The sequence below is a fragment of the Miniopterus schreibersii genome (assembly GCF_964146895.1).
Source record: "Miniopterus schreibersii genome assembly, chromosome: 3".
In the NCBI taxonomy this organism is placed as follows: Eukaryota; Metazoa; Chordata; class Mammalia; order Chiroptera; family Miniopteridae; genus Miniopterus; species Miniopterus schreibersii.
The window spans coordinates 6,131,693-6,158,376 of record NC_138103.1 but is presented as its reverse complement, the minus strand read 5'-3'; the positions used below and the strand labels follow the sequence as shown (position 1 = coordinate 6,158,376).

General features: G+C 42.7%; 1 protein-coding gene across 2 annotated transcripts in view; it reads left to right on the top strand.

Moving 5' to 3' along the window:
- VPS35L (VPS35 endosomal protein sorting factor like) overlaps positions 1–26,684 on the top strand; it is a 116,991-nt gene that overhangs the window by 23,222 nt on the left and 67,085 nt on the right. For both annotated transcript variants that reach the window (XM_081131616.1, XM_081131615.1), the window contains 5 exons: positions 3,488–3,572; positions 10,083–10,142; positions 15,430–15,526; positions 16,211–16,258; positions 17,654–17,747. In XM_081131616.1, the coding sequence (XP_080987742.1) occupies positions 3,488–3,572; positions 10,083–10,142; positions 15,430–15,526; positions 16,211–16,258; positions 17,654–17,747 (384 nt within the window). The remainder of the gene's footprint in view (positions 1–3,487; positions 3,573–10,082; positions 10,143–15,429; positions 15,527–16,210; positions 16,259–17,653; positions 17,748–26,684) is intronic.

Genomic DNA, 26,684 nt, shown 5'->3' with positions numbered 1-26,684 from the left:
ATTACAAACAGTGTTAGGTCTTGGATGTGAACACTCTTGGACATGTCTGCTGGCCTTTCTCTAGATGAAGCCCAAACCTCAGAGTGGAGTTGCTTGGTGCAGAGTGTGTGCAATACCCAGTAATTTTCCAGAGTAGCTGTGCCAGTGGATGGATATGCTCGCAATAGTGGCGGGAGTGTGAGAGTCTGCTGTTCAGCATCTTCCCAACATTTGATATGAGCAGACTTTCTATCTTCATTTTTTCAATTTAGGGGGCAATAAAAGCCTATTTTATTGTGGTTTTAATTTGTGATTCCCCAATTATAATAAGACTGATCACCTTTTCACATGTTTACTGGCCATTGGGGTTTCCTTTTCTGTAAAATGCTGTGTGTTGATTTCTTTTGCTCATTTTTTCCTTATGTTATTGATTTTTAGGATTTTTCCTACATATTCTGGGTAATAATTGTCCTCTGATCAGTTAGTTTGCTTCCTTCCATCCATCCATGCATTCATCCTTCATTAGTACTCAGCCCTAGGTTATCGTTTAGTTTATCCATTTGCTTTGGTTATTGAATTTTTTAAAAATCCTGACTTAATTAGAAACAGCTTCTGTTCCTCTAGGATATTGCTAATTGGAAACTCATGAAAAGTATTGTTTTAATATTTTTCAGCAATGTTAATAAATTTGATAGCAAGTATTTCAGGCAGAGTAATTTATCAGTTAGTCCTTCAGAAAAATGTTTATGACTAGTTCTCAACCTCAGCTGGTTGTTAGAGTCATGTGGAGCTTGAAAAATCCTGAGTCCAGGCTGCACCCAGACCAGCTTTACCAGGATCTCTGGGAGTGGGACCCAGGCACCATTATTTTTAACGGCTCTGCAGTGTTCCTGTCCCCAGTGCTCCCTTCTCTCTTCTGATACCCAGCCCAGGCCACTCAGCTGGCGGCTGTGGCCGGCACTCCATCTGTGGAGCTCCGAGTGCGTGCATTGAATATGTGGCTGCACTCAGAGGCACAAAGGTCCAGGACTACACCCAGGTGAACAGCTACAGAAGCGGCTTGGGCCTGGCTGGGGGTGGAGGGTGGTGGGAGTGGTGGTGGGGGTTGGGGGTGGCTGGCCTTGCTCGGCTTCCCATGCAACCAGTTCGGGCATCAGGAGACCGCCAAGAATGAAGATCCTGAAGTCCCTCTTCTATGGCAGACCAGGTGTTGGGTTCGAGCCCAATCTCACGCTCTTGGAGAAGTGTGGGGGGGTGAACTGCACCGCTCTGCCCCTTCTCTGCCCATTCCCAGTGGTGATGCCACTGTGCTCATGGCCGACCCCAAATTCATCACCTGGTCTCCAGTATACAGCAGTGACACTGCCCGGAACTTCAAGAAGTTCCTGGTGGGCCCGATGGCTTGCCTGTGCGCAGGTACAGCTGCTGTATGTTCTGACTAGTGACATCGAGCTGACATCAAAGCCCCACTGACCGATGGGCCCAGCAGTGCCTAGGCGCCCCTCCTAGCGCTGCTTCTTGGCAGTCAGGGCGCTGCCCTCTGGGGATTTCACATCTATGCCAATGTTTTCTGTAAGCCTGCATGGAAGAATGCCTGATGTCCAGGAAAATCCCCCCAAATGGGCCCTGGTCCTGTCAACCCCAGCATCCCCCTCCACACTACAGCTTTTCACAATTAACTGTCTGATGTCAGCAAAATAAATAAATAAATAAAAATAAAAAGCTCCCCAGGTGATTTAGAACGCTGGCTGGTAGAATGCTAGTCCACTCGAGTCTGTGCATGCTGTGGGTGTCCTGACCCAGCTTGTTTGAGGGAAGCAGTCACCTAGGGCCCTTGTTAAAACACTTTCCTGCTGTCTCCCTGGAGGATGTGAAAAGTTGGCCGAGCAGAGTCTGGAGTTTTTACATACCCTAGGGTGCCTGATTCTGAAACTGCACCAAAGCTTTAAAAACCTGTGGGGTCTTCAAAATTGTGATTTAAAAGGTAACTTCAATTCATAACATCATTATGACTTTAACTTTGGATTAAAAAAACTCTGCTTCCTGTTATCCTTTATAAAATATATGTTCTCTGACAACAGCATAGGAGAAAAAAATCAATGCACAGATGTTGGGAAGCGCCAGCTGTGTTTAATTTAAACTCCTTTGCTTGAATTCTCTCTCTCTCACATTCCCACTGGGCAGCGATTCATCTGTGAGGGGCTCTGGGTAGGAGCTTGGGAGACGTGACATCCCTAGGAACCAAGAGCTGTGTATTGTAAACAGTTTCTAAGATTCAGAGTTGTTTGCTTTTTCCAAGCCCCGAAATCTCTTGGCGTAACCGTTTAAGTTGGAGTGTTCATCAAGGCATACGAAAAACGCAAAACATAGGCGTCAGTGAAGAGTTCTGTGTACAACCAAATGCCACGTTTGGTGTGAACACCATTGTTTTAACAGCTCACATCTCCCTCACTCCTCCGCTCCCCTCCCCCGAATAATATTTGGGCTGTAAGAGGATGTTTTACAAATTAGGCACATTGTTTACTTTTAGGCATGTAATACTATGGAGAAACGTCCTGAATCTCACAATTCAGATATTTGGGTAACAAAGTGAGAACAGATGACAATCGACTTGATAGGATGAACTTATAACTGTTCTCTGAAGGTTGGAAATGCATATTAAACGTCTAAATATTTTTAAGTGACATTTATTATCCATTGGAATAATAAAATAGGGCAAAGTTTTCTAGTTCCGTACGGGGTATTAAATTTAGTTCTTCAAAATAGAAGTTGATATTTTTTGTTTCTGATTATAAACGATGACTTAATCTGGGGTATTTAAGGCCTAATTGTATGGCTGCAGTTTTCTAAGAGTCCTGAACATGTTGGTGGCTCCCTGGCTCAAATGATAGTGCTGCATTGAGCAAATCCCTGCAGAGCCATGTGCTTCCAGCGTTGAAGGTCATAGTTCCAGAGAAACACGTACCCTTTGAAGCTTCTCATGTTTCCTTTAGTGAAATTTGGGAGTGAGTGTAAATGGTAGATGCTAGTTTTAAGAAACCCTGGAGATTTACTTATGGGGTCATTTCACAGAAAAGAATGTTTAAGAATTGGGACCATCCTGAAATAAACCAGAGGTAGCCATGCTGAAAAGCAGTTGCTACAAAGATGGGGATCATTTGCAAAGACACTAATGGGAGATGTGCTGTTGACTTCCCTTGGTGATCTTGAGTGCTGAGCTAGTTTAATGTGTGAGCAGAGACCCTTCTGGGTGAGATTCCTTAGTCCTGTGGTTTTCTAGAGGAAGGTTGTAGCATCTTTCCTTAAGGGGCGCCACTGTGAGCAGAGTCTCGCTCCCCTTGTCAGAGCACAGTGGTTTTGCATATTGTGTTTCCAGTGTCTAGCAAGGACGTGGCACATGGTAAGCACCTGCACTTGTTTGTGGAAATGGTTAATTTTGGAGGCCTGGAGTGTTCCAGCTGAGTGAGACACAGCAGAGTGAATTTTCTCTTCTCTCCTCTCTTTCCAGTGTTCAAAGCTTCTTTCGGACACAAGTGTTATTCAGTTCTACCCAAGCAAATTTGTCCTGATCACCGACATACTGGATACATTTGGTGAGTACTGGTCATGCTCATCTTAGACTAACTAGGACATACATGTTTTTGGTTTGTTTGTTTTGCCAAAAGTTTGATACTGGAGTTGCCTCAAATTAGGTTCTGTTGTGGTTTAAGTAATTAGGCAAATCATGAGGGAGCCCCCCTCCGACTCCTGCTCATTAACAAGGGTGTTATTGTTGAAAGAATCTTAAATTATGTGTTTTCTAACCTGATTGGCTAATAAAGGGAGGGAAGCAGGGCAGGCACGCGTCCTGTCTAAACCAGCCCCAGTCCCGCACCATCACGTGGCATCTGGAACTCACTCTGTCAGAACTAAGCTCAGGAACCCTTCCCAGCCCTTTCCGTATCCTCAGTGGGTTTCTGTCTCGGGAGTGGCAGTACCATGTACCTCGTTGCCCAAGCTGAAAATCTGAGAGTCTTCTCCCTTACGCCCCACATCCAATCCTAAATTCTTCAGTTCAGCTCCCTAAATCTCCCCAGTATGTCTATTTTCCTCTGTCTTCAGAGAAAACCTTAGTCCAGGCCACAGCCCTCTCCCACTTGGGTGATGGCTGCAGCTCTTATGAGGTTTTGCTGCATCATTGTGGCTGTTCCTTGTCCCATGTGCCACCCTTCATGCAGAATGATCTGTGGGAGCCTAGCAGCTAGGTCTGGACTAAAGAGAATGACCTGAATCGCCTCTGGAGAAACAGGAGGCCCCTGTGCTGCTGGGCAGTGGTTAGTGGCCAGAGCATCGTGCTGTTAGCACTTTGCCCAAACCATGCAGCCCTTTAGGCTTTTGTGATGTTGAGCAGCGAAGTGCCCCACAAGAGCTAGCAAACAGAGTTGCCTTCCGAGAGCTGAACACATAGGCAGTCACAACAGAGATGTTCACTGTCTTACCAAGGAAGGACCAGTGGGCTGCTCCCAGCCCTGCATCTTGTTTATAACCCATCAAAAGATCTAATGTGCCAGAAAACAAACCTCAACCAGACTCCCCTGCACAGGTGACCAGGGACTAGAATGTATTAGCCAGAACAGGTGATAGGAAACCTGACTCATACTGGTTTTGGCAAAAGGGGGTACTTATTGGTTTAGTTTGAAAAATCCAGGGATAGTTTCTGACTTCAGGTACAGCTGGATTCAGGAACTCAAACATTGTCTTCAGGACCATGGCTTTCCCTTGGGTTGGCTTCATTCTCTAACTCTACAAGGCATCCTCAGCATCTGTTAACTGCTAACAGTCCCAGGACAAGGAAAGAACATTTTTCCAAGCATCCCAACAAAAGTCCCAGAATTCTATCTCCTTCGCCTGGCTTGGACCACACGTCAATCCCTGAGCCATTGTGGTATCTAGGGAATAAAATGTGCAGATTATCCAGGCCTGGGTGAGGCTGTTATAAAGGGGAATGGATACTGTCTAAAAGAAGCGATATCCTGTCCTGGCCAGTGTGGCTCAGTTGGTTGGAGCCTTGTCTTGTGTACCATAAGGTCATGGGTTCAATTCCCAGTCAGGGCACATACCTAGGTTGCAGGTTCGATACTCAGTCGGGGTACATATGGGAGGCAACCTCTCAATGTTACTCTCTCACATTGATATTTCCCTCTCTCTGTCTCTCCTTTCCCCCTCTCTCTAAAGATCGATAAACATATCCTCAGGTGAGAAAAGAAAAAAGAAAAAAAAGAAGTTATGCCCCAGCTAAAAGATAGAATCTGTCAGATTCAGATGACCCAGAGAGATGGTGTCAGGCACTGCTGGACACTGAGGATGTATCAGCAAATAAGAAAAGAATCCCTGCCTTATGGGCTTATGTGCCAGTAAAAGGATTTACAGAGCTGATTATATGGCAGATGACAGTCTGCTAATGGGAGCAGGGTGAGGGGAATTGAGGGAATGGGCAAGGGGTGGGGAGGCTACACTTTTAAATAGGGTGGTCAGAGGAGGCCTTGCTAAGAAATTGATATGTGGGTAAGCAGTTGGAGGGGAAAGATGAACCACATCTTCTGTGGGGCTGGGAGTACAGGCCCAGGTTACGCCAAGGAACCGCTGGTACAAAGACCCTGGGGTGGCAGCATGGCTGGCAGGTTTGGAGAGCTGAGAGGCCAGGGTGGCTGGAATGCGGTGAGTGACAGGGCAGGAGCTAACTTGCTGGAGATCCTGATGGGCCTTGGAGACCATTGACATGTCTTGGGCTTTGAACCTGAGGACATGAGGAGCCACAAGAGTGTTAAGTAGAGCAGGATGAGCTCCCTGTGGCTTCTGTGTTGAGACTAGACTATGGAGTAAGGGTGGGTAGGGAACCCAGTTAGGAAGCCATGGTAGCACTTCAGGTGAAAAGTGAGGGTGGTATGGACCCAGGAAGGTGGTGGAGATGGGGGAAATGATCCAGAATGGATGGTTGCATTAGGCTCTCACAATAGACATCAACTCATACACTCCTTGGGCCTCCACTTGTCCTATACACAGCTTGTCTTCGGAGGGTGAGGACATTAGTGTGGGAGACAGGTGAGTGGCTCTGTCTGGTCCTCCTGACAGTTCTGTTTCTCATGGTAAATGAATACATTGGCCTTGTGGTTCCCTTCACTGGCCTCCTGCAGTTTGTTTTGAATGAGTCAGCATCCCTGGTGAGATAAACTTGGGGATGCCAGTGAGATCCAGGTTCTAATCTGCAAGCCTGTCCAGATCCAGGCATTAACCTTGTGAAAACTTTGGGCTGCCGTCCTGCCAGCCTCTGCTGGCAGTGCTCCAGTCCTTGACCTCAGCAGGCCGGATACAGAGCAGTTGCCTCCTGTCCTAGGTGGGCTGGGAGTTGACAATAATGATGGTGATAAACCCTCAACAAATAATGTCCTTGGGCCTGCCTCTTTTTCAGGTGCTTTAGAAATACTAAGTCACATTGTGTTCATAATAGCTCTGTGAGGTAGGGTCTGGAATTTTCCCCATCTCACAGATGAGGAACCTGAGGCACAGAGAAGTCAAGTAGCCCAAGTCAAAGCACCTGTTTTATTTTTCTTATACTTGGCTCATGAGGCAGTTTTGCTCTCTGTGAAAACTGCAAATGTGTATATCTTTGACCCAGCAATTTCACCTCTGGGAGTTCATCCTGTGTGTAGCAGCAGCAGATTGGAAACAACCCAGGTGGCCATCAATAGGGGATGTCTGTACATTGGAGAAGCAGGAGGCCTTTAAGCAGGAGAGAATGCTCTGCATTGTGAGGTGGAAAGATCTCCAGGTTGTATTGTCATGTGAAAAGGTCAAGATGCAGAACAGCTATAGAACATGTTCTGTTTATGTGCATATTTGCTAGTATTTGCTTAAAGAAATATCAGAAGGACACCCTAGAAGTGAATAAAGGTGGGACTCCTCAGAGGGTGGTGGGAGCAGTGAGGTGATTGGGACAGGCCGAGAGAGAAACTTGGTCAACACCTTCTGCTGCCTTTGGGGACTTTGAACTGTGGGAATGTTTCTCCTATTCAAAATTCAACATTCAAGCAAGTACCTGCCTTCAGCACTTCTCTCCTTCCCCTCTATTTCCGATGGCGTTTTATCATCTGGATCTGTTGTGAATAGTATTTCTGAGGACAGTGGGGCAGCCTGTGCCTGCAGGTGGTGAAGAAGACTGTTATGTTTTGGAAACTACTAAGCTATTTTTCACCTTTAAAAAGGACTCTGCCTTGTTTGCATGGAAACTCGTAGTGCTGAGGTCCATCTCGTGCATCTGCTCTACAGGGAGACACTTGACCAGCCTCGGGGCAGGTGTTCTGTGGTGGTTGACAGGACTGATTTAGGGCTGGGGCATCATGCTGGGCAGGGACATGGGCCACAGCCCAGGCATCTGCAGCATGAAGGCACGAGCTAGGCTCTCACAGATTTCACAGAGGCCCCGAGCACAGAGCTGGGCTCAAGAATCTGCCCGCATTCCTTATCTTGCCTCCACAGTTGTGTGAACTTGAGCCTTTGTTTCTTCACCTGTAAAATGGGCATGATAGATCCTGCCTCTGGGGGTTTCTGGAGAGAATTAGATGAGAGTATGGGTAGGAAGCATATAATGTTTTTCATCTTATAATTGCTTTCTGGCAGAATCAGTGTCAACTTTGAATAGTGCTGGGCACAAAGTAAGTGCTCAGAAAATGTTAGCGGTTATCACTGTCGTCGTTTAGGTATTTTAGTGTGCCTTTGATTTATTAGAAAGTAGATCAAGAAAGGAAATAAATCTGGGCTTGGGTATTATTTCTCAAAAGTAATTGTCCACTGGCTTAATAAAGGGAAAAAAAAATTCACCAAACTTGTTTGGCCAAAATGATTTTGCTGTTAAAGGCCCCTCAGAATATGAAGGTGAAATATAAAAATTATTTGGGGTTGATAGAGGTGGCAAGCTTTTTGTGGAGAAAGTACAGGCATTTCATGCTCTTCAGGCTGGTCTATGTGCCACAGGAGGTGAGAAGTTAGGCAGCTGCCCAGCGTGGCTCACTGTGAGGTCCCAAGGTAAAATTGTACACAGTCCCAGTGCCTGGTTCTGCGGTTGTCACAGAGGCAGCCTCTTACTGCACCAGGTGAGGCTGCTGTGGGGAGCCCAGTGGCCGCAGGTAACGAAACACTTCCTGCAGGAGGACAGAGGCAGGTGGTTTTGAGAAATGGGATGTGTTCTCTGAGGCTTCCTTGTTTCTAAATTGAAACAAGGGTTTGGAGCAGTGGTTCTCATCCTTGGCTGCACACCTGGGGAGTCTTAGAAACATTCCCAGTGGTCAGGCTGCACCCCAGACCATTTAGATCAGAACCTCTGAGGATGGACAGAGGCATCAGCATATTTTCAAGTGCCCTGGGTACTCTGAATGTTCAGCCAAGGTTGAGGACTGCTGGTTTAGAGAGAAGAGGAAGGCTTTTGCTGTTTTTAGACTTTGCCATACCCAAGGCAATTTTTAAAATTAAAATGGTTCCTGCCTGAATCAGTGGTTCTTGTACTTGAATGTGTATAAAAATTCCCTAGCAAGGTTATTCAAAATTCAAATTCCTAGTCGTCACCTGACAAAATGTTCTTTTTCACATGCTTTGAGCTGGGCCCCAGGAACGTGCATTCTCAGCAAGTGTCTTTAGGTGGTTGTGGTGTAAGTAGTCTACATTGGCAGAGCCACTTAGGTGGCCCCTCTTAGCTTGGCAGGCTTCTTGCCCTTAATCCTAGTGTTGTGCCGTTGTTTGATGATGTAATTTGATCTCACATTGTTTGACCAGAAATGGTCCTATTAACTTTTATTGCCCTGAATGATGGAGTTATAGAGGGAAAAAGAAGCACAGGGGAATATTTTTTACATTAAAGATGATTTGGGAGGGTCCAGAAAGTAAATAGAACTGTTATTTTTATCCCTTAATATTGATAGCATTTTCTAAAAACCATGCATGGAATGAACAAAACTTTTTTGCTAGGTTAGGGGTTAGCCTGTAGACCAAGTCCAGACTACCACTTATTTTTGTAAATAAAGTTTTATTGCAACACAAGCACATCCATTTGTTTGCATACTGTCCATGGCTGCTTTTGAGGTACAACAGCAGAGTTGAGCATTTGCAATTGTATGCCAGGCACCAATCTGGGTACTAGGGATATGTTAGTGTCCAAAACAGACACAAATCACTACCCTTGTAGAACTTCTAGTTGAATCTCAAATTCTGATGCTTGTGGGCACCAGGCAGATCACATAAATGAGTGAAGCAGGCTGGTGATGAGAGACAGTAGGGAGTGGCGGAGACTGGCAAACTGGGTAGTCTATATGCTATTTTAGGGCAGCTACTAATCTGTTCTAGCTGATTTTTATCTTAAAGGGGCCACATTGTATGTGAAGAAGCATGAAATCTGGGTTTTCTGTTTCTTTAATCCTTACCCAAGGAGCTAGGAAATTTTTTCCCATTAATTTTCTAGGGAGAGTGGAAGGGGGGGGGTGGAGGGGAGAGAGAGAGGAGAGAAAACATCAGTGTGATAGAGACACATCGATTGGTTGTCTCCCGCACACACCCTGACGGGGCAGGGATCAGACCTGCAACGCAGGTACGTGCCCTTGACTGGGAATCGAACCTGGGACCCTCCAGTAAGTAGGCCGATGCTCTAACCACTGAGCAACACTGCCCAGGGCGAATTTTAATTATTACATGTTGGCAACTAATTTAAAAAATGTTAAAACATTTTGTGAGCCATCGTGTGGGATTCGGCCTACGGACTGCCCATTTGCAGCCTCTTGTCTAGAATGTGATATAGACCATTCTCTGTTGAGTGAATGGAGCTATATGAGGCTGCTTTGCTCCTATGTTCCAGTTAAGACTCCAAGTGCAGACTGATGCTTACCTGCCTCTCACAGAAAGTAAAAGTCCCTTCTTATATTAACAACAAAAACAAAGAAATGTGGCTTAAAATTTGTCCCATAGGTGGCAGCATATTATCATAAGTTAAAGTTTGTCTGCGAGATGTCTGTGGCCCCAATTAACAAAGGTTTATTTAGTGTTTACTTCTGCAGAGCGTGATGCTGTCTTTTTCTCCCCAGGAAATCTCGTGTATGAGCGCATCTTTTCCATGTGTGTGGGTGACCGCAGTGTCTTACCAGGTAATGTCGCTGTTCCATGGGTTTTATTCTGCCCTGGAGTCAGGATTAGGTTTATGTGAAGTCAGGATTTATTGAGATCTGATATAAAATGTTTTATTTTTGGTGTATTAAAAGTATAAGAAACATCTTTACGGATTATTGATCATCTGTCTTCTAATAACATCAGAAGGGTTTCAGACAGCTTGGCTAGGAGTTTGGGCAAGTACTTTGTGCAAGAATGAAAAAGTGTTGCATTTAGATTTATCTGAACTTTCACATCAACTTAAATTCCTCTGCTGCTTTACATTTTAATATTTTTTCCTATGTATCTTTCCTAAGAAGCAAGTTGCTTTAAAAAACCAACTTTGTATATATTAAAGAACAGTGTCAGATAAATCAGTAACAGATGCTTTGCCTCTACAGTCTTTGCCCAAGTGATGTTTGCATTAAATTGATTGCCAGTCAATTTTAAATTCTCAGGAGGTTATCATGGGAGTAGAGTATGAATTTCTTTTGTCATATAAATGGTGATGATGTGTCTGGTAACACGGAACTCACAGTGGCAGCTTCCTTTCCCTTTCCCTGTTTTCAAATTTCTAGCTCTGCTGTAAGTAAACGTTCTTTTCCACACAAACTGGAAGAGGTTTGCCTTCCCTCCACTTTACCTCCTTCTGCTCTTAACCAGGCGATGGCATTAGCAACAGTAGCCCATAATTTGACTTCTTCATTCATTTATTCATTCTTTATTTCTTTCATTCATCTATGTATCTATATTTTAATTTTAATTTTATTTTTTTTAAAAAAATATATCTTTATTGATTTCAGAGAGAGGAAAGGAGAGGGAGAGAGAGAGAGATAGAAACATCAACTATGAGAGAGTCATTGATCGGCTGCCTCCTGCACGCCCCCTAGTGGGGATCGAGCCCACAACCCGGGCATGTGCCCTGACCGGGAATCGAACCCTGATCGCCTGGATCCTAGGTCGATGCTCAACCGCTGAGCCACGCCTGGCCAGGCTATCTATATTTTTAAAACTACTCAGTATACTTATTTCTCAGAAAGAGACAGAACCCTACAGACCTTTAGGGCTAGAAGAGCTCTTAGGAACCATCTTGTCTTATTGTAGATGGGCAGACCCAGTGCAAAATAGTCAGGGACTTGCCCACAGCCTTGCTGCCACATTGCTGAGGTGCTGGACCCGCACTGTCCTTTGTGGCAGCCACTGGTCTGTGGGGCTCTTGAGCATTTGAGACCTGGCCAGGCCAAACTGAGATGCGCTACGAATATTAAAAAATACAGTGCATTTCAGAGACTTAATACAAATAAAAGACCATAAAGTATCTCACTAATAACTTTTAAAACTTGGATTATATGTTGGAATGGTATTTTGGGTGAATTGGGTTAATCAAGTATAAATTTACCTTTCTTGATTTACCTTTTTGAATGTGGCTCACATGGTATTTCTATTGGACAGCGGTGTTCTAGGTCCTCCCTGCCACCACCTCACATCTGTGATATTTTTAACAGTCCCTCCCATGTTCTAGGTGCCAAAATTGGGAGGCCGTGAGTCTGGCAAGGTAGGCAGGGCCTACCTGATGGAAAGGCCTCTGTCAGCTATTTGGGAAATCCAGGCGCTTTTATTTTACACTTGCCAGCTTGTCCTCCATGAGCTATACCAGCAGCGGTACACTCTCAGCCTGTAGGCAGAAGTAAACCCAGTAGGTGTTTTCCTTGGCTATAGCAGTATTTTAAAAAATGTCTTTTTGATACAGGTTCTGCTACTACCTATTGTTGTGTACCTAGCTGCTTAAAAATATTTATATTATCTGCCTGTCTCCCAGAGGCATTTGAGTTTGCATCTGCTATAATTATCTTTCCTCCCAATTTTTTCTAACTATACAAACAACATTTTAGAGCCAAGTAAGAAAAAATTACTAATAACCTACTCCGTACCTAAACAGTAAAAGTTCAAGATAAGAGGGGATTTTCATATTCACTTCCAGTCCTTATCTAAATCATTAATTAGCACTTTTATCACGAAAACTCTTCCTTCCCTGAAATGACTTTTTTTTTTTTTTTAACCTTGAGCAGTGCAACTCAGGCTTTTGTTTTCTTGAAAATAATTTCTTCATTTTTTTTCTCGCTTAGCTAAAATCTTCATCTGCATGTATTTTTTGGTTCCAAGAACTTGAAAGGGAAAGGGATAATCCTTTCTCAGAAATGTTAGTAATCTCTGGGATATGACTCTTAACAATAATTATGAAGAAGACTTTTGAAATCTCCTGGTGCAGAATTCTGCCTAAAGAAGTGAAGTGTTGAGAGAAATCTGGTGGCAGATGTACTCATTTTTTCCATTTGAATCAAGTTCTGACTCGTGAGTTTATTTCTGAGCCTTTATCTTCAGGTTTAACTAAGACATAGCTCTTTTGATTTTAGAAAGACACCAGCATCCTTTGGGTTCATGGAAAGGATATGCTACTAGATGTATTTATTTCCCCCCCAGTATCTCTTAATCCAGCATTTGTGTGAGGAGACCATCAGCTCTGTGATAAAATTTTGTTTTCATCTTGGGAGAAATAATTTAGGTTTATTGTGGTTCTTGTCCACAGCCTTGAGCATTCATTCCCATCTTGATTTTTCCCCCATGACTGACGTGGGCCACATCTGGATATGTGGGGCCCTTAACTGACCTGGCCTTCCAGGCACCTGCTAAGATCACATTGCATCCTTATAAGCACTGTCACATAAAGAGACCTCTCACTGCTACTGTAGAGACTTGGCAAGTGACAGAGAACTAGACTTACTGGTTTCCTCCCTCCTCCTAAAATAGCCAAAGAAGGTTAAAGTTAGAAAAAGAAGCACCATAGGAAAAATAACTTGGAACCCAAAGGAAAACCCTCTGCTGTTTGCCACATTGAAGTCTCTTAATGAAATTCCAAATTCTGAATTCATTCCCCATGTAGCAGCCCAAGTGCTAAAGTATAAATCATGTCATGTCATCCCGCTGTTCAGAACTCTTCAGGGAGCTTTCGTAGCACTTAGAGAAACTCAAACTCCTCACCAAGGATACAACCTGTGTAACCTGGCTTATGTTGCCTGCTTCTCTCCTCCTTGCCACCTTGGCTTGATTTCCTGCTCTTTCACCATGTCAGAGGTCATTGCCACCTCAGGGCCTTTGCACTTGCTGTTTCTTCTTCCTGCAAATATATTTTCTCCACATCTAAGCATGGCTGACTCCTTGTTTCTTTCAGGGCTCAGCTCAAACGACACCTCTGCAAGATCCTTCTCTGACCACCCGATCTAATGACCCCCTCCTCCCCCCAGTTCAAGTCACTCTCTAGTCCAGTGCCTAGTTTTATGTCTTTCACTGTGTGGACTGCTATTGGATATTATCCTACTTGTTTGCTTCCTATTCTTTTCCCTGTTTGTTATGTTTCGTCCCCCCACTGGAATGTAAGTTTCATGAGGACAGGGTCTGTCTTATGTACTCTTGCCCTTTCAGAGCCTAGAGCACTGCCTTTAGTTGGTTCTTAAAACATTTGCTTTGAGTAATAAAGGAATAGAATATTTAATTTGCTGGAATATTTTAAAGTCTTGCATGACATAAAACTTTTCCTAAATGTTTTCTTGAGCTGGTAATGCAGATTATTATATAGCTGTAGTCAGTATGTATACCCTTTGCTGAACCCACAACTGGAAAGTACAGGGTTTTATTAGAAGACCTTGGAGACTTATTTTTGCTTTGGGGTTTCAAGTCACATGATTCAGTCATATGAAGGAAAATAACCCCACCTCTCCATTTTCCACAAGGCAATACTGACAAAGAAATTTCAGAATAATTCTTATATTTTCTTGTCTGGATCTCTTGGAACTTGAAAAAGCATTAAGTGCACAGATTCAAGCCATGAAAGGGAAAATGGTAATTTCCCTTCCCTTCGAAAATGGCAAAATAATTTGGGAATGAATGAAGCATGCTAGAATATACAAAAATAGGTTAATACTTGAGATTATAATTCAGAATATCAGCAGTTGTGTTAGTGACTGCTCTCTGCTAGTGAAGTACCTAGAGGTTTATGTTTTTGCTGATTTCATGGGAATTTTGATCACCTTGAATTATAGCAGAAAGCAGAAAGCAGAATCAGGGGCAAAAACTGACTCAACTGCACAAGATGAGAACCAAGAAGCCAACATTTTGCAGTATTCCAAAGTAATTAACTTCCCCTTTTTGATAGAATCTTGAAAGTGTAGAGCACATCCAGTGGGCGATCAGGCTCCATCTGTACAGAAATCGTTTTGGAGAAGTCATTTCCATGCCAGAGGGCAACAAAATGGCCTTGCTGTTGATGAGGTGTTTTTTCTTTTCTTTTCATTTTTCTGTACTTTCTTCCATTTCTTATTAAGATGTTTGCGTCAGCATTGGGCTTGGGTGTCTGTGCCAGAAAGCTCAAAATAACAACAGAGGTCAGGGCTGGTGGGGCAGCTAGCCCATGGTGCCAGGAATCCTCACTTCTCTCATGTTGCTCTCATGGTTCGAGGTGGTTCTGGAGTTCCAGCCATTGCACCTGCATTCCACCCAGCAGGAGGGAAGGAGTGAAGCTATTTTATAAAGCTATTTCCTAGAAGTTGCACTTCTGTTGATGTCCTGGGACCAGAACTTGGTCACATGGCCACACCTGCAAAAAAGTGAGAGTTTTATCATTAAAGAGGAAGAGAACGGATAATGGGAGAAACTGGCAGTTTTGCCACAAGGTGACTCAAGTCTGAGAGCTAGCAGCCTAACTTTGGCTGTTTTCTCACCTGAGTGCCTTGATTTACCTTCAGGTCTGGTCCAGGTGCTGTTCAGAGCACAGGCTTCAATCACATTGCATGTTACAGTTGCAGGTTCCTAAAGCATCTGGAATTCTCCACAATATCATCATAGTTACTGGTGGGTACACCAGGAATTATATTAGAGCAGTGGCTAAGAGTGTAGGCTGTGGAGCCAGGCTGCCTGAGTTGAATTCCAGCTCTTAAATTTGCTTGCTCTGTGCCTTGGGCAAGTTGCTAAATTTCTCTGTGCCCTGGAAAAGATGATCATAAAGGTATATACTTTGGAGGGCTATTGTGGGGATTAAGTGAGCTGACAAACACTCTGAAAAGCTCTCATTGTCACCAGTTGTTTCCTAATAAGTAATATTTGGAAGGAAAGGAATAGAAGAACTAGGCACCCCACCCCTTTTTCTGTTCCATGTCCTATCCTAGGACTCATAGCAGCTGTCACAGATCCTGAGAATTAGGACGGCTAATGGGTATTATTTTTGTATTACAGATCACTTCTCTCCAGAGAATGTAAATGACACAGCCAAAGAAACATGCTTAAATTGGTTTTTCAAGATTGCTTCCATCAGGGAGCTCATTCCAAGATTGTATCCTTTTTTTGTCTGATGATTTTAAAGAGGCAAAAAGAGTTACACTGTTAACAGAAGGCCTGTGATGGGATGCCCCGAAACTCCTGTTGAGAAGTTGGTCCCATGATGGTGCCAGCCTGAAAATTCGGGGCCAGCCACATTCCAGAAAATCCCTTGGCCTCTCGCTTTCTTCTAACCGTTTTCTGGTTTTTCACTTTGACTATGGTGCCATGTACCAGGCTTTTGTTTCCAGTGAGGAACATCCCCACATTAATTCTTTCCATTTAAATGGTTTGTCTTCATGTGTTTTCTGTGGTTCCAAGAATTTGAAAGGGTCAAGCATCTCTGCACAGATGCCAATATTGAAGAACAGAGAATTCACCTTATACAGAAATTGAATTTTAGTTATCTAAAGTTCAAGTTTTCCCTGTAAAGTCTTGATTGGAAATGCTCAAAACCCAGTTTGAATTTCAGCATGCAACCATGAATCAGCATGTAACAGTTTCCAAATTTTATTTTAAATAGGTATAAAACCTTGAGAGACAAATAGAGAAACCACAAGCCACTAGGTAATTTAGTTCTTTGGGTTGTTGAGAGCCACTGTGGTTCCCTCTTCTGAAGACACACCTAGTTCTGTTCACAGTCTCCCCATGGAGAACGCGCCATCTGGAAAATGTCTTTCTTAACAGAATGTTTTTGTAGTTACGTGGAAGCGTCCATCCTGAAGTGTAACAAGTTCCTCTCCAAAACGTAAGGCTCCTCTTAAATGTCCAGAACCCTAACATTTCCAAAAAATCAGTTTCTTCCCCACTCCCCCCACCCACACAGTAATGGCATTGTAATAGTAGCTGTTATTATTTGGGTCCTTAGTGGCAGATCTTCCATGCATTTTCTTATTTAATCCAAATGAAAACTTAATGAAGTAGACGTACCATTTTAATCCTCATTTTACTGTTCAATAAACTAAAGCTAGGAAAGGTTGGTTGGGTAGCTCATAGGAGATCAGCTCAGCTGGATATAAATCCTGGATCTGCTATTACTACCGATGTGGCCTGGAGCAAGTTGTTTAGTGTCTCTGGCCCTCAGCTTCCTCCTCTGTGAAAAAGATCCTAGGAAGAGATCTCTGAGGGTTCGTGAGCTGCACACACCTGGCAGGCAGTGGCTCACACTCTGTTTGCTGCTGCTGTCTAAGGTGGGTGATGACGATAGCATTGTCAGAAGCCAAAGCCTTTGCTCTTGTGCTCCAGCCTACTCTGAGAGAAGTTTACAGAACCTGGGGAAACCAGATCTTCTTTCTGTATAGCCGTGGGAAACCCTGAGTCCTTTTGGGTAGCATGTAGTTAATAAACTCCTCAATGCCATCGCTGACTCAGGGTACTCCATAGAGTAGTTTGTTTGAGTTTAGAATCTAGTGTACCAAATGTGTTCGACTGGGATCTAGGGATGCCTGGGGTCGTCTGGAGGGAACAACACTGGTGTGGAAGAAACAGTTATTTTTGCCTCATCAGTTGGGGCAAGATAATGCCCCAGGCAGAGGGAGTCAGTCCCATGTTGCAGGAGAAATAAATAAGGCACAGTTCCCACTGATGATGGGGTGCAGGTGTCAGGGGCTGGGAGGGAGCAGGGCACCAGACAGTAAGTCAATGCCAAAGGAATAGACAGGAGTGGGCAAGGGTAGGTTTACAGTTGTAAGTATGCAAAACAGAGTTTATTTTTATATTATTATTGATAGTAATTATTGTATTATTTGTATTACAACAGTAGACTTCCTTTTCTCCATCCCTGTAGATAATGGTGAGGATATCGAGATCAAGGAGTATCCATCCACAGATAATAATTGAGGGACAAAAACTGCTAAATTAATAACATAAATGTGACCTTAGCAGGAAAAAGTGAAGGTTAGACTCCAGCACTTGCAAATGGTGAAGATGAGAGAAACCATTCAATGAGTGAATTGTGAATGAGAGAAAGACTGTTGTTACAGAGCCTTAGAAAACTGAAACTTCGACCTTGGTTTGTTCCTAAAACCTGATTCGACCCCCTCCCCTCCTAAATTTAGGAAATTTGACTTTGTCTTTGTTTTAAAAATGGAAGTGCAGGGAGCTCTCATGTGGCGTGTAATGCTGCCTCTTTTGTTTCTAACAGGGGTATCTCAGAATGTCTGCCCCGCCTGACGTGCATGATTCGAGGGATCGGAGACCCTCTGGTGTCCGTGTACGCCAGGGCCTATCTGTGCCGGGTAGGTTGCATTAATTGCGCTCACAAATGTGGCAGTCTCTTCTCCTTCAATGTCCACATAGGCTTTTTTTTTATTGTATTTTTTATCCATCACCATTTATGCCCCCTATACCCTCTTCCACCTCCACCCACCCTCCTTACCCACAGTCACCACAGTTGCCCATGTCCCGGAGTTCTTTCTCTTTTTTCTCTTTATTTGCTCAATCCCTGTCCCCCAACCCCTGCGAAGACACCCCCACCAGAGCTGTCTGCCTCTTCTCTATGAGTCTGTCTCTATTTTGCATGTTAATTCAGTTCATTAATTTCCACACGAGTGAAATCATATGGTATTTGTTTTTCTCGGACTGGCTTATTTCACTTAGCATAATATTCTCCATTCCTTTTTATGGCAGAGTAGTACTCCATTGTGTACTACTCTCCTCTAATCTACTGATCGACAATTGGGTTGCTTCCAAATCTTGGCTTATTGTAAATAGCATTGCAATGAACATTGAGGTGCGTATATTCTTTCTGATTGGTGTTTCAGGATTCTTAGGATATAGTCCCAGAAGTGGGATTGCTGGGTCATAAGGCAGTTCCATTTTAATTTTATGAGGTAACTCCATACTGCTTTTCACAGTGGCTGCCCCAATCTGCATTCCTACCAACAGCACACAAGGGTTCCCTTTTCTCCACCATTGTTGTTTGTTGATTTATTGATGGTAGCCCTTCTGACAGGTGTGAGGCAATATCTCACTGTGGTTTTAATTTGCATTTCTCTGATGATTAGTGACGTTGAGCATCTTTTCATATGCCTCTTAGCCATCCCTGTGTCCTCTTTGGAGAAGTGTCTATTCAGGTCTTTTGCCCATTTTTAATTGGATTGCTTTTTTTGGTGTTGACTTTTATAAGTTCTTTATAAATTTTGTCTATTAACCCCTTATCAGATTTATCAGCGAACATGTTCTCCCATTCAGTGGGCTGTCTTTCATTTTGTTTATGGTTTCCCTTGCTGTGCAAAAACTTTAGTTTGATGTAGTCCCGTTTATTTTTTCTTTTGTTTTCTTTGCCCAAGGAAATGTATCAGAAAATACTACTACTATGACAAATGTCTGAGATTTTACTGCTTATGTTTTCTTCTAGGGTTTTTATGGTTTTGAATCTAATATTTAAGTCTTTAATCCATTTTGAGTTTATTCTGTGTATGGTATAAGAAGGTGGTCTAGTTTCATTTTTGTTCAGGTATCTGTACAATTTTCCCAACACCATTTATTTAATAGACTATCTTTAGCACATTGTAGGTTTTTGCCTCCTTTGTCAAATATTAATTGACTATAAAGGTGTGGGTTTATTTCTGGGCTCTCTATTCTGGTTCCATTGATCTATATGTCTGTTTTTAGGCCAGTACCATGCTGTTTTGATTACTATGGCCTTGTAGTATTTGATATTAGGTAGCGTGATTCCTCCAACTTTGTTCTTCTTTCTCAAGATTGCTGTCGCTATTCGGGATCTTTTGTGGTTCCATATAAAATTTTGGAATATTTGTTCTAGTTCTGTGAAATATGCCAGTGGTATCTTGATAGGAATTGCACTGAATTTGTAGATTACGGCCCCGCTGGGCATGGCTCAGCGGTTGAGCATCGACCTAGGATCCAGGAGATCAGGGTTCGATTCCCGGTCGGGGCACATGCCTGGGTTGCGGGCTCCATCCCCAATGACTCTCTCATCATTGGTGTTTCTGTCTCTCTCTCCCTGTGCTGCCCTCTCTCTGAAATCAATAAAGATATATAAAAAAATTAAAAAAAAAAATTTGTAGATTGCTTTAGGTAGTATGGACATTTTAATGATGTTAACTCTTCCTATCTGTGAAGGCAGTATATGCTTCCACTTATTTGTATCTTCTTTAGTTTCTTTCTTCAATGTATTATAATTTTCTGAGAACAGATCTTTTACATCCTTGGTAAAATTTATTCCTAGGTATTTTATTCTTTTTGAAGTGATTGTGAATGGGATTATATTTTTAGTTTCCCTTTCTGATAGTTCATTATTGGTGTATGAAAATGCAACTTATTTCTGGATATTTATTTTATATCCTGCTACTTTACTGAATTCATTTATCAGTTCTAGTAGTTTTTTGGTGGAATCTTTGGGGTTCTCTATATACAGCATCATGTCCCATGCAAATAATGACAGTTTTACTTCTTCCTTTCCAATTTGGATGCCTTTTATTTCTTCTTCTTGTCTTATTGCTGTGGCTAGGACTTCCAGTACTATGTTGAATAAGAGTCATGAAAGTGGACATCTCTGTCTTGTTCCCAATCTTAAGGGGAATGCTTGTAGTTTCTGCCCATTGAGTATGATGTTGGCTGTGGGTTTATCATATATGGCCTTTATTACATTAAGGTATATTCCCTCTGTTCCCACTTTGCTGAGAGTTTTTATCATATATGGGTGCTGGATTTTATCAAATGCTTTTTCTGCCTCTTTTGATATGATCATGTGGGTTTTTTTCCTTCAATTTTTTATGTGGTGTATCACGATTGTTTTGTGGATATTGTACCAACCTTGCATCCCTGGAATAAATTTCACTTGATCATGGTACATGATCTTTTTAATGTATTGGTGGATTTGGTTTGCTAATATTTTGTTGAGTATTTTAGCACGTAGGTTTATCAGGGATATTGGCCTATAATTTTCTTTCTTCGTCATGTCCTTATTTGGTTTTGAAATTAGGGTAATGCTGGCCTCATAAAATGAGCTCGGGAGTCTTACTTCCTCTTGAATTTTTTTGAATAGTTTGAGAAGGATAGGTATTAGTTCTTCTTTGAGTGTTTGGTAAAATTCACCTGGAAAGCCATCTGGTCCAGGGCTTTTATTTGTTGAGAGTTTTTTTTATTACTGTTTCAATTTCACTAGTTGTAATTTGTCTATTCAGATTCTCTGATTCTTCCTGATTTAGTTTTGGAAGACTGTATGTTTCTTTGAATTTATCCATTTTGTCCAGATTGTCTATCTAATATGTTGGCATATAGTTGTTCATAATATTTTCTTACATTCCTTTTTATTTCTTTGGTGTCAGTTGTTACTTCTCCTCTTTCATTTCTGATTTTATTTGGGTCCTCTCTTTTTTTCTTATCAGTCAGGTTAAAGGTTTGTCAATCTTGTTTATCTTTTCAAAGAACCAGCTCTTAGTTTCATTGATCTTTTTTGTATTTTTTTTTTTTAGACTCTATTTTGTTTATTTCTCTTTTGATCTCTGTTATTTGCTTCCTTCTTCTCACTTTGGTCATTGTTTGTTATTCTTTTTAAAGTTCCTTTAAGTGTAATGTTTGATTGTTTTTTTGAGATTTTTCTTTCTTGAGGTAGGCCTGTAATACTATGAAGTTCTCTCTTACAACTGCTTTCTCTGTGTCCCACAGATTTTGGATTGTTGTGTTCTATTTTCATTTGTTTCAGGGTATCTTTTGATTTCTTCCTTGATCTTATAGTTAACCCATTTATTATTTAGTAACATGTTATTTAGCCTCCATGTCTTTGTGTGTTTTTCAGTTTTCTTCTTGTGATTGATTTCCGGTTTTATAGCATTATGGTCAGAGAAGATGCGTAATAATGTTTCAGTCTTCTTAAATTTATTGAGACTGTTTTGTATCCTAACATGTGGTCTATCCTAGAAAACAGACTACGGGCACTAAAAAAAATGTATAATCTGCTGCTTTGGGGTAAAATGCTCTGAAGATATCCTTTAACTTTTGCAATTTTAATTATGATGTGTCCTGGTGCGGGCCTCTTTGGGTCCATCTTGTTTGGGACTCTGTGCTTCCTGGACTTGTGTGTCTTTTTCCTTCACCAAGATAGGGAAGATTTCAGTCATTATTTCTTCATATAGGTTTTTAATCCATTGCTCACTCTCTTCTTCTTCTGGCACCCATATAACATGTATGTTGTTATTCTTCATGTTGTCCCAAAGGTCTCTTAAACTATCCTTATTTAAAAATGTGTTTTCTTTTTGCTGCTTTGATTGGGTGTGTTTTTCTACCTTGTCTTCCAAACCACTGATTTGAACCTCTGCCTTCATCAAGCCTACTGTTGATTCCTTCCAGTGTATTCTTCATTTCAGATACGGCATTCTTTATTTCTGACTGATCCTTTTTTATGTTTTTATGTTCTTATTCATGCTGTTGTAGTTCTGAGTTTCTTGAACATCCTTATGACCACTACTTTGAACTCTATATCTGGTAAACTGCTTTCCTCCATTTCATTTAGCTCTTCTCCTGGAGAATTCACTTGCTCTTTCATTTGGGGCCTGTTTCTTTGTCTCCCCTTTTTGGCTGCCTCTTTGTGTTTGTTTCTATGTATTAGGTAGATCTGCTGTGACTCCCAGTTTTGGTGGGGTGGCCTTATGTAGTAGGTGTCCTGTGGGACCAAGTGGCACAGTCTCCCTTATCACCTAAGCTGGGTGCTCTAAGAATGCCCTTTGTGCACCTTATGTGGACCCTCCTGTTGGCCCTTTAAGAGGGTATCTGCATTTTTAGCCACCTCTCCCTGGACAAGAAACCGCACTGCTTTTCACAGCCAGATGTTATGTAAGCATCTTTCCTGGTTCTGGTGCTCTCTGAGCTGGGGAGCCCGGCTTGGGGTTTATGCTGCACATTTCTCAGGATTAACCTCCCACAGCAGATATATCTCTCCGGAACTTAAGCTGCTGCCCATGAGTGCCTGGCCAGCCCTCTCGCACCTCCACACCTACCAGCCTCGTGTGGTCTCTTCTGTAAGTACTTGGTTATAAGGCTTCTCCCCACCTAGTCTTCAGTTGGTTATTCAGGATGGTTTTTCTGTTTCTTAGTTGTAATTTCAATTTGGTCCTGAGAGGGGAGTGTAGCTTCCACTGAATCCACTGCCATCTTAGATTCTTGGACATGGGCTTCTCCACCACTGCCTAAGTCACTGAAAGAAGGACTTTATTAGATGCTAACTTTAGAGCATGGTTCTTCCACAGAGAGCAGAGCTGTAGGATTTTCTCTTAAAAATAAATTTTAAGCTAGACCCACTTACTGCCACTCTAATTAGGGGGCTTTTAAGGTCATCTTACAAATGAACTGGTTTTTAGAATTAATTGTGTCTTAGTTCTTGCTAGGAAGGAGGCTCCCAAGGCCTCTCAGCATATGGGTTGCTTTTCATTGACTTGAAACATGCTTTCTCTCTGCCTTGAATTTGACCGTTATATTAGTTTTTCTGTCCTCATCTTCAAGAGCTGACTCAGTGTGCAAGTTTGTGTGGGCTCTTTGGCAGGGAGAGGTGCTCCCTGTGATGACAGGCGTTAGGATCTGTAGAGCCTGGTTGAGGAGGGCTGCAGGCCCATCTTCGGAGCTGCTCTGGTGGACAAGGTGGTCCAGGTGGTAAATCACTTAGCCTTTTTGTCCTTTAATGCACCATAAAGCTTCTACTTGAGACTGTTTTCTTAAGTTATGAAAAGTGCAACCCAGGAGAGTTTAAAGTTATTTTTCTTCCACTCATATGGGGGCTTTGCCTCTGTCAGCTTTCAGTGGGATTCCTCCTTGCCTGTCCCATCGGCATCACTCAACTCTAAAGAGGACTTACTGCCCCTTCCGTAGGTTCCTGATGAACCCCAGTCTTCCTTGAAGGCAAAGCCACATAGATCTGTTGTAGGAGGCAGGAATGGCACTGGACATTTGACCTGTGGGGTCGGACCGGACCTGGTTTCAGCAACCTTGGTACTTGAGTTGTGGCTAGGAAAGAATTCAGAGCCAAGACTGAAAACTATAAGAGAACACTTGTAGAAGAAGCAATTCATAGAAGAAATGGGCTTAGGAATATGTTATAGGGGCAAAGGAAGGGCCCTAGGATCTTGGGAATGAGGAAGCTAATAATGGTAATGTGCCGAGGGGTGGGGTGGAAAGGGAAGGGGAAGGGAAAAGGTCCAGGTATGCTCCCAGGAGGGAGAGTGCACTGGATCCTCCCTCCTAAGGGTTTTATGGGTTGAGATTTTAGGGGAGGTCCTAGGGGAAGATCTCATTATAATATTCATCAGCTTTCCAGGTGTGTTCTTTCAGGGTCTAGGTCTCTACAGGTTGATTGGTTGGCTACAGGGCTGGGCTCATTATCCAGTGCAGCTGGTCCTGAGGTCAGCCTTGGGGTTACTTGTCTGGTTTTGCTGCTGTTCTGGGCCTGGAGCTGAAATACAACTGAGGCCTAGATGTTATCTCTAGGGAGGAAAGATCAGGGGAGGGTCTGAACCACATTACCAGAGATATGAAAGGTCAGGGTCCACACCGCATGACCAGCTATATGCTAGGGGAGGAAAGGTAACCCTGGGGATGAGGTCCCACCCCACAGTTGTCCATTTATAGGCACCTGGGGCTTTCTGCCCTGTGTGACCTTCTGTACCTGGCCCACCATCCTTGCTCTGCTCATGTTTATCTAACTGCCCACCACAGATCCTCCTACCCCCCGCTAGTGATTACTTATAGTTTTAAATCAGGAGGTAAGAAACAGTAGCCTCTGATTGACTTCTTTTATGTGACATCTGCCTGATGACTGAAGCTCTGTAGTCTCAAGTGTCATGAAGAAATCAGGCATTGTCCTCAGAGTAAGCAACAGATATCTTTATGAAGGACACTTTCTTAGGTCAGCATCTGATACTGAGAATGACAGAAAAAGCCTTCCATTGCAGGGCCACCTGTGCCCCTTTCTAATAGGAAAGTATGCATTGCCATCTGCTTGAAACTTGAGGTGGACTTTTCATAGAGAAGTATTGGGTATGTTTCCTACAGCTACAACTTTGGAATATATTGAAGCTTAAGTACTCCTTTGGAAGCTTTGTTCACTGCGCCTACTGTGCACAGAACACAGCTGGATTGGGGTTGATACCAGGATATCCCTACCTTTTGCATATTCACAAGTGCTGCCTTTCCTCCTGCAGAATGGAGCAAAGGCCTTAAACTTATCTTGACATCAGTTGAATTATAATAGAGCAACAAAGATTTAGAATTACCATGTGTCTTATGAAGATGTTCCTGGTTTTTGAAGAGAAATCAGAAAAAGGGGAGAAATACCCATTCCTTGAAGACCTGTTCATTTTTAAGGTTTGAAGTAAGGTATGCGAGTAAGAGAAAAGATAATGATTGTTGCATATAAAGTGCCTTTGAATGACAGCTGCGACTTGAAAACTCACTCAGTGACAGTGAGGTGGGATTGCAGCCCCATCCCAGGAAGACAGGTGATGAAATGCACTGCATCTGTTGAAATCATTTTATGCAGGCAGGGCATTAATTCCCCTGATTGGGTAATTACTAAAAATTTTTAACAAAAAGAATGAGTGTGCATTAGTAAGAATTCTTACAGTTTGCAAGTGACAGAAATCCAATTCATACTACTTTAAGCAAAAAGGGAGATTGGCTCTGAAGTCTCTGGATAGTGTAGGCATGGCTAGATTCCTGTGCCTTAGAGCATTGTCAAGAATCACCGTCTTCGTCATACTCTGCTTTCCTCTGGATTGACTTTTTTCTGAGACTTGTTCTTTCCATATGGTGACCCCCAGCAGCTCCAGGCTTTCATCATTTCAACTTAGGAACCCAGTAGAAAGAGAGTCCCTTTTCCCTGGTAGTTGTTCTAGTCAGTCTCCTGGCTGATTTGCAGTGTACTATCTTGGGCCACTTGCCCATTTGTGGACCAGTCACTGTGGCCATGGGATGGAATATGCTTACAGACTCAGCCTGGTCATGTGCCCATCCCTGAAACTCAGGGTGGGCCAGGTCCAGCTCTGCCACAACCTCCTGATCCTAGAGGAACATTTGATTCCCCACAGACAAAAACAGTGAGAACAAATGCCAGGCAGACAGGAACAGCAGATGGAAATCATGAGCAACTACCCTTGTTCCTCTGGGTAGAAATCTTTCAGACCCACAGATTTCCAAGCTGCTCATTTGGCTTGATGGGAAGAGGTAAACAAAACAGAAAAGCAGTGAGTGGGCAGGGCAGGAGGGGAGCTCAACACTGTTTATTTAAGGAAAGTTTGAGTAACTCCTCTTCTGAGTCAAGGCCCTTCCAGCTCATCTCTACTGCTTGTCCACTGGGCCTTTCTTTGCTATCACCTAACAGGTAATTATTTCCTTTCTAAGATACAATTAAGTGGAAGGAAACACAATAGAATAAAAACATAGGAGAACTGGATCTGACATTTCCCCAACAGCCATAGAGCTGCTCTTGGAATTTAACACCCCGTGAATCTTGCATAATCCTTCTCAAAGAAATTCTTCACAGCCATCTTAAAATCATCACTATTGTTAATCTTCATGCCTCTGGGTAGGGAGGAGGTGAGTGGCAAAAATTTGTCCCTGTTGGAAAAACTAGGTCCTAGAAAAGCAACTTTCCTTACAAAGTTGTTTTTGCGCTAAAGCCAGCAAGCATCTGAGGTATAGCTGAGGAGCTTAGTTTAAGGAACATTGAGATGCTTTGTTTTGTTTTAAACACATGAGCTCCCCTCCATAGCTCTCACCTTCACATTTCCATCCAACGCCAGGCCTCTGGCAACCTTCTCTCTGATTAGCAAATTCTTTCAGCTGGGAATGTTAGTCTTTTTTTAAAACAATGAATTTAGGAACCAATGGATTATTAGCATTGCTACACTTCATGCTTATCTTATATAAAACTTCTTAAAATATATTAAAATTTCTCTGCTTCCATGACTGCCCAGCAAAGAATGAATCCATATCTTTTAACAATGCAACAGTGAAGTCCCTGTTGACTCTCTTACATACCATAATCCATGTGTGTTTATCACTTTTCAGAGAGGAAGAGAAAATTGTACACGCACCGTGAGAGTACATTCCTCCTTAGTGCTGTATTGATTTGTTCTCATGGTCATCTGTTCAGAAATACATTCATTACATTTGGGAAATTGCAAATATGATTACTGCAAATATTGTTCCTTATTTATTAA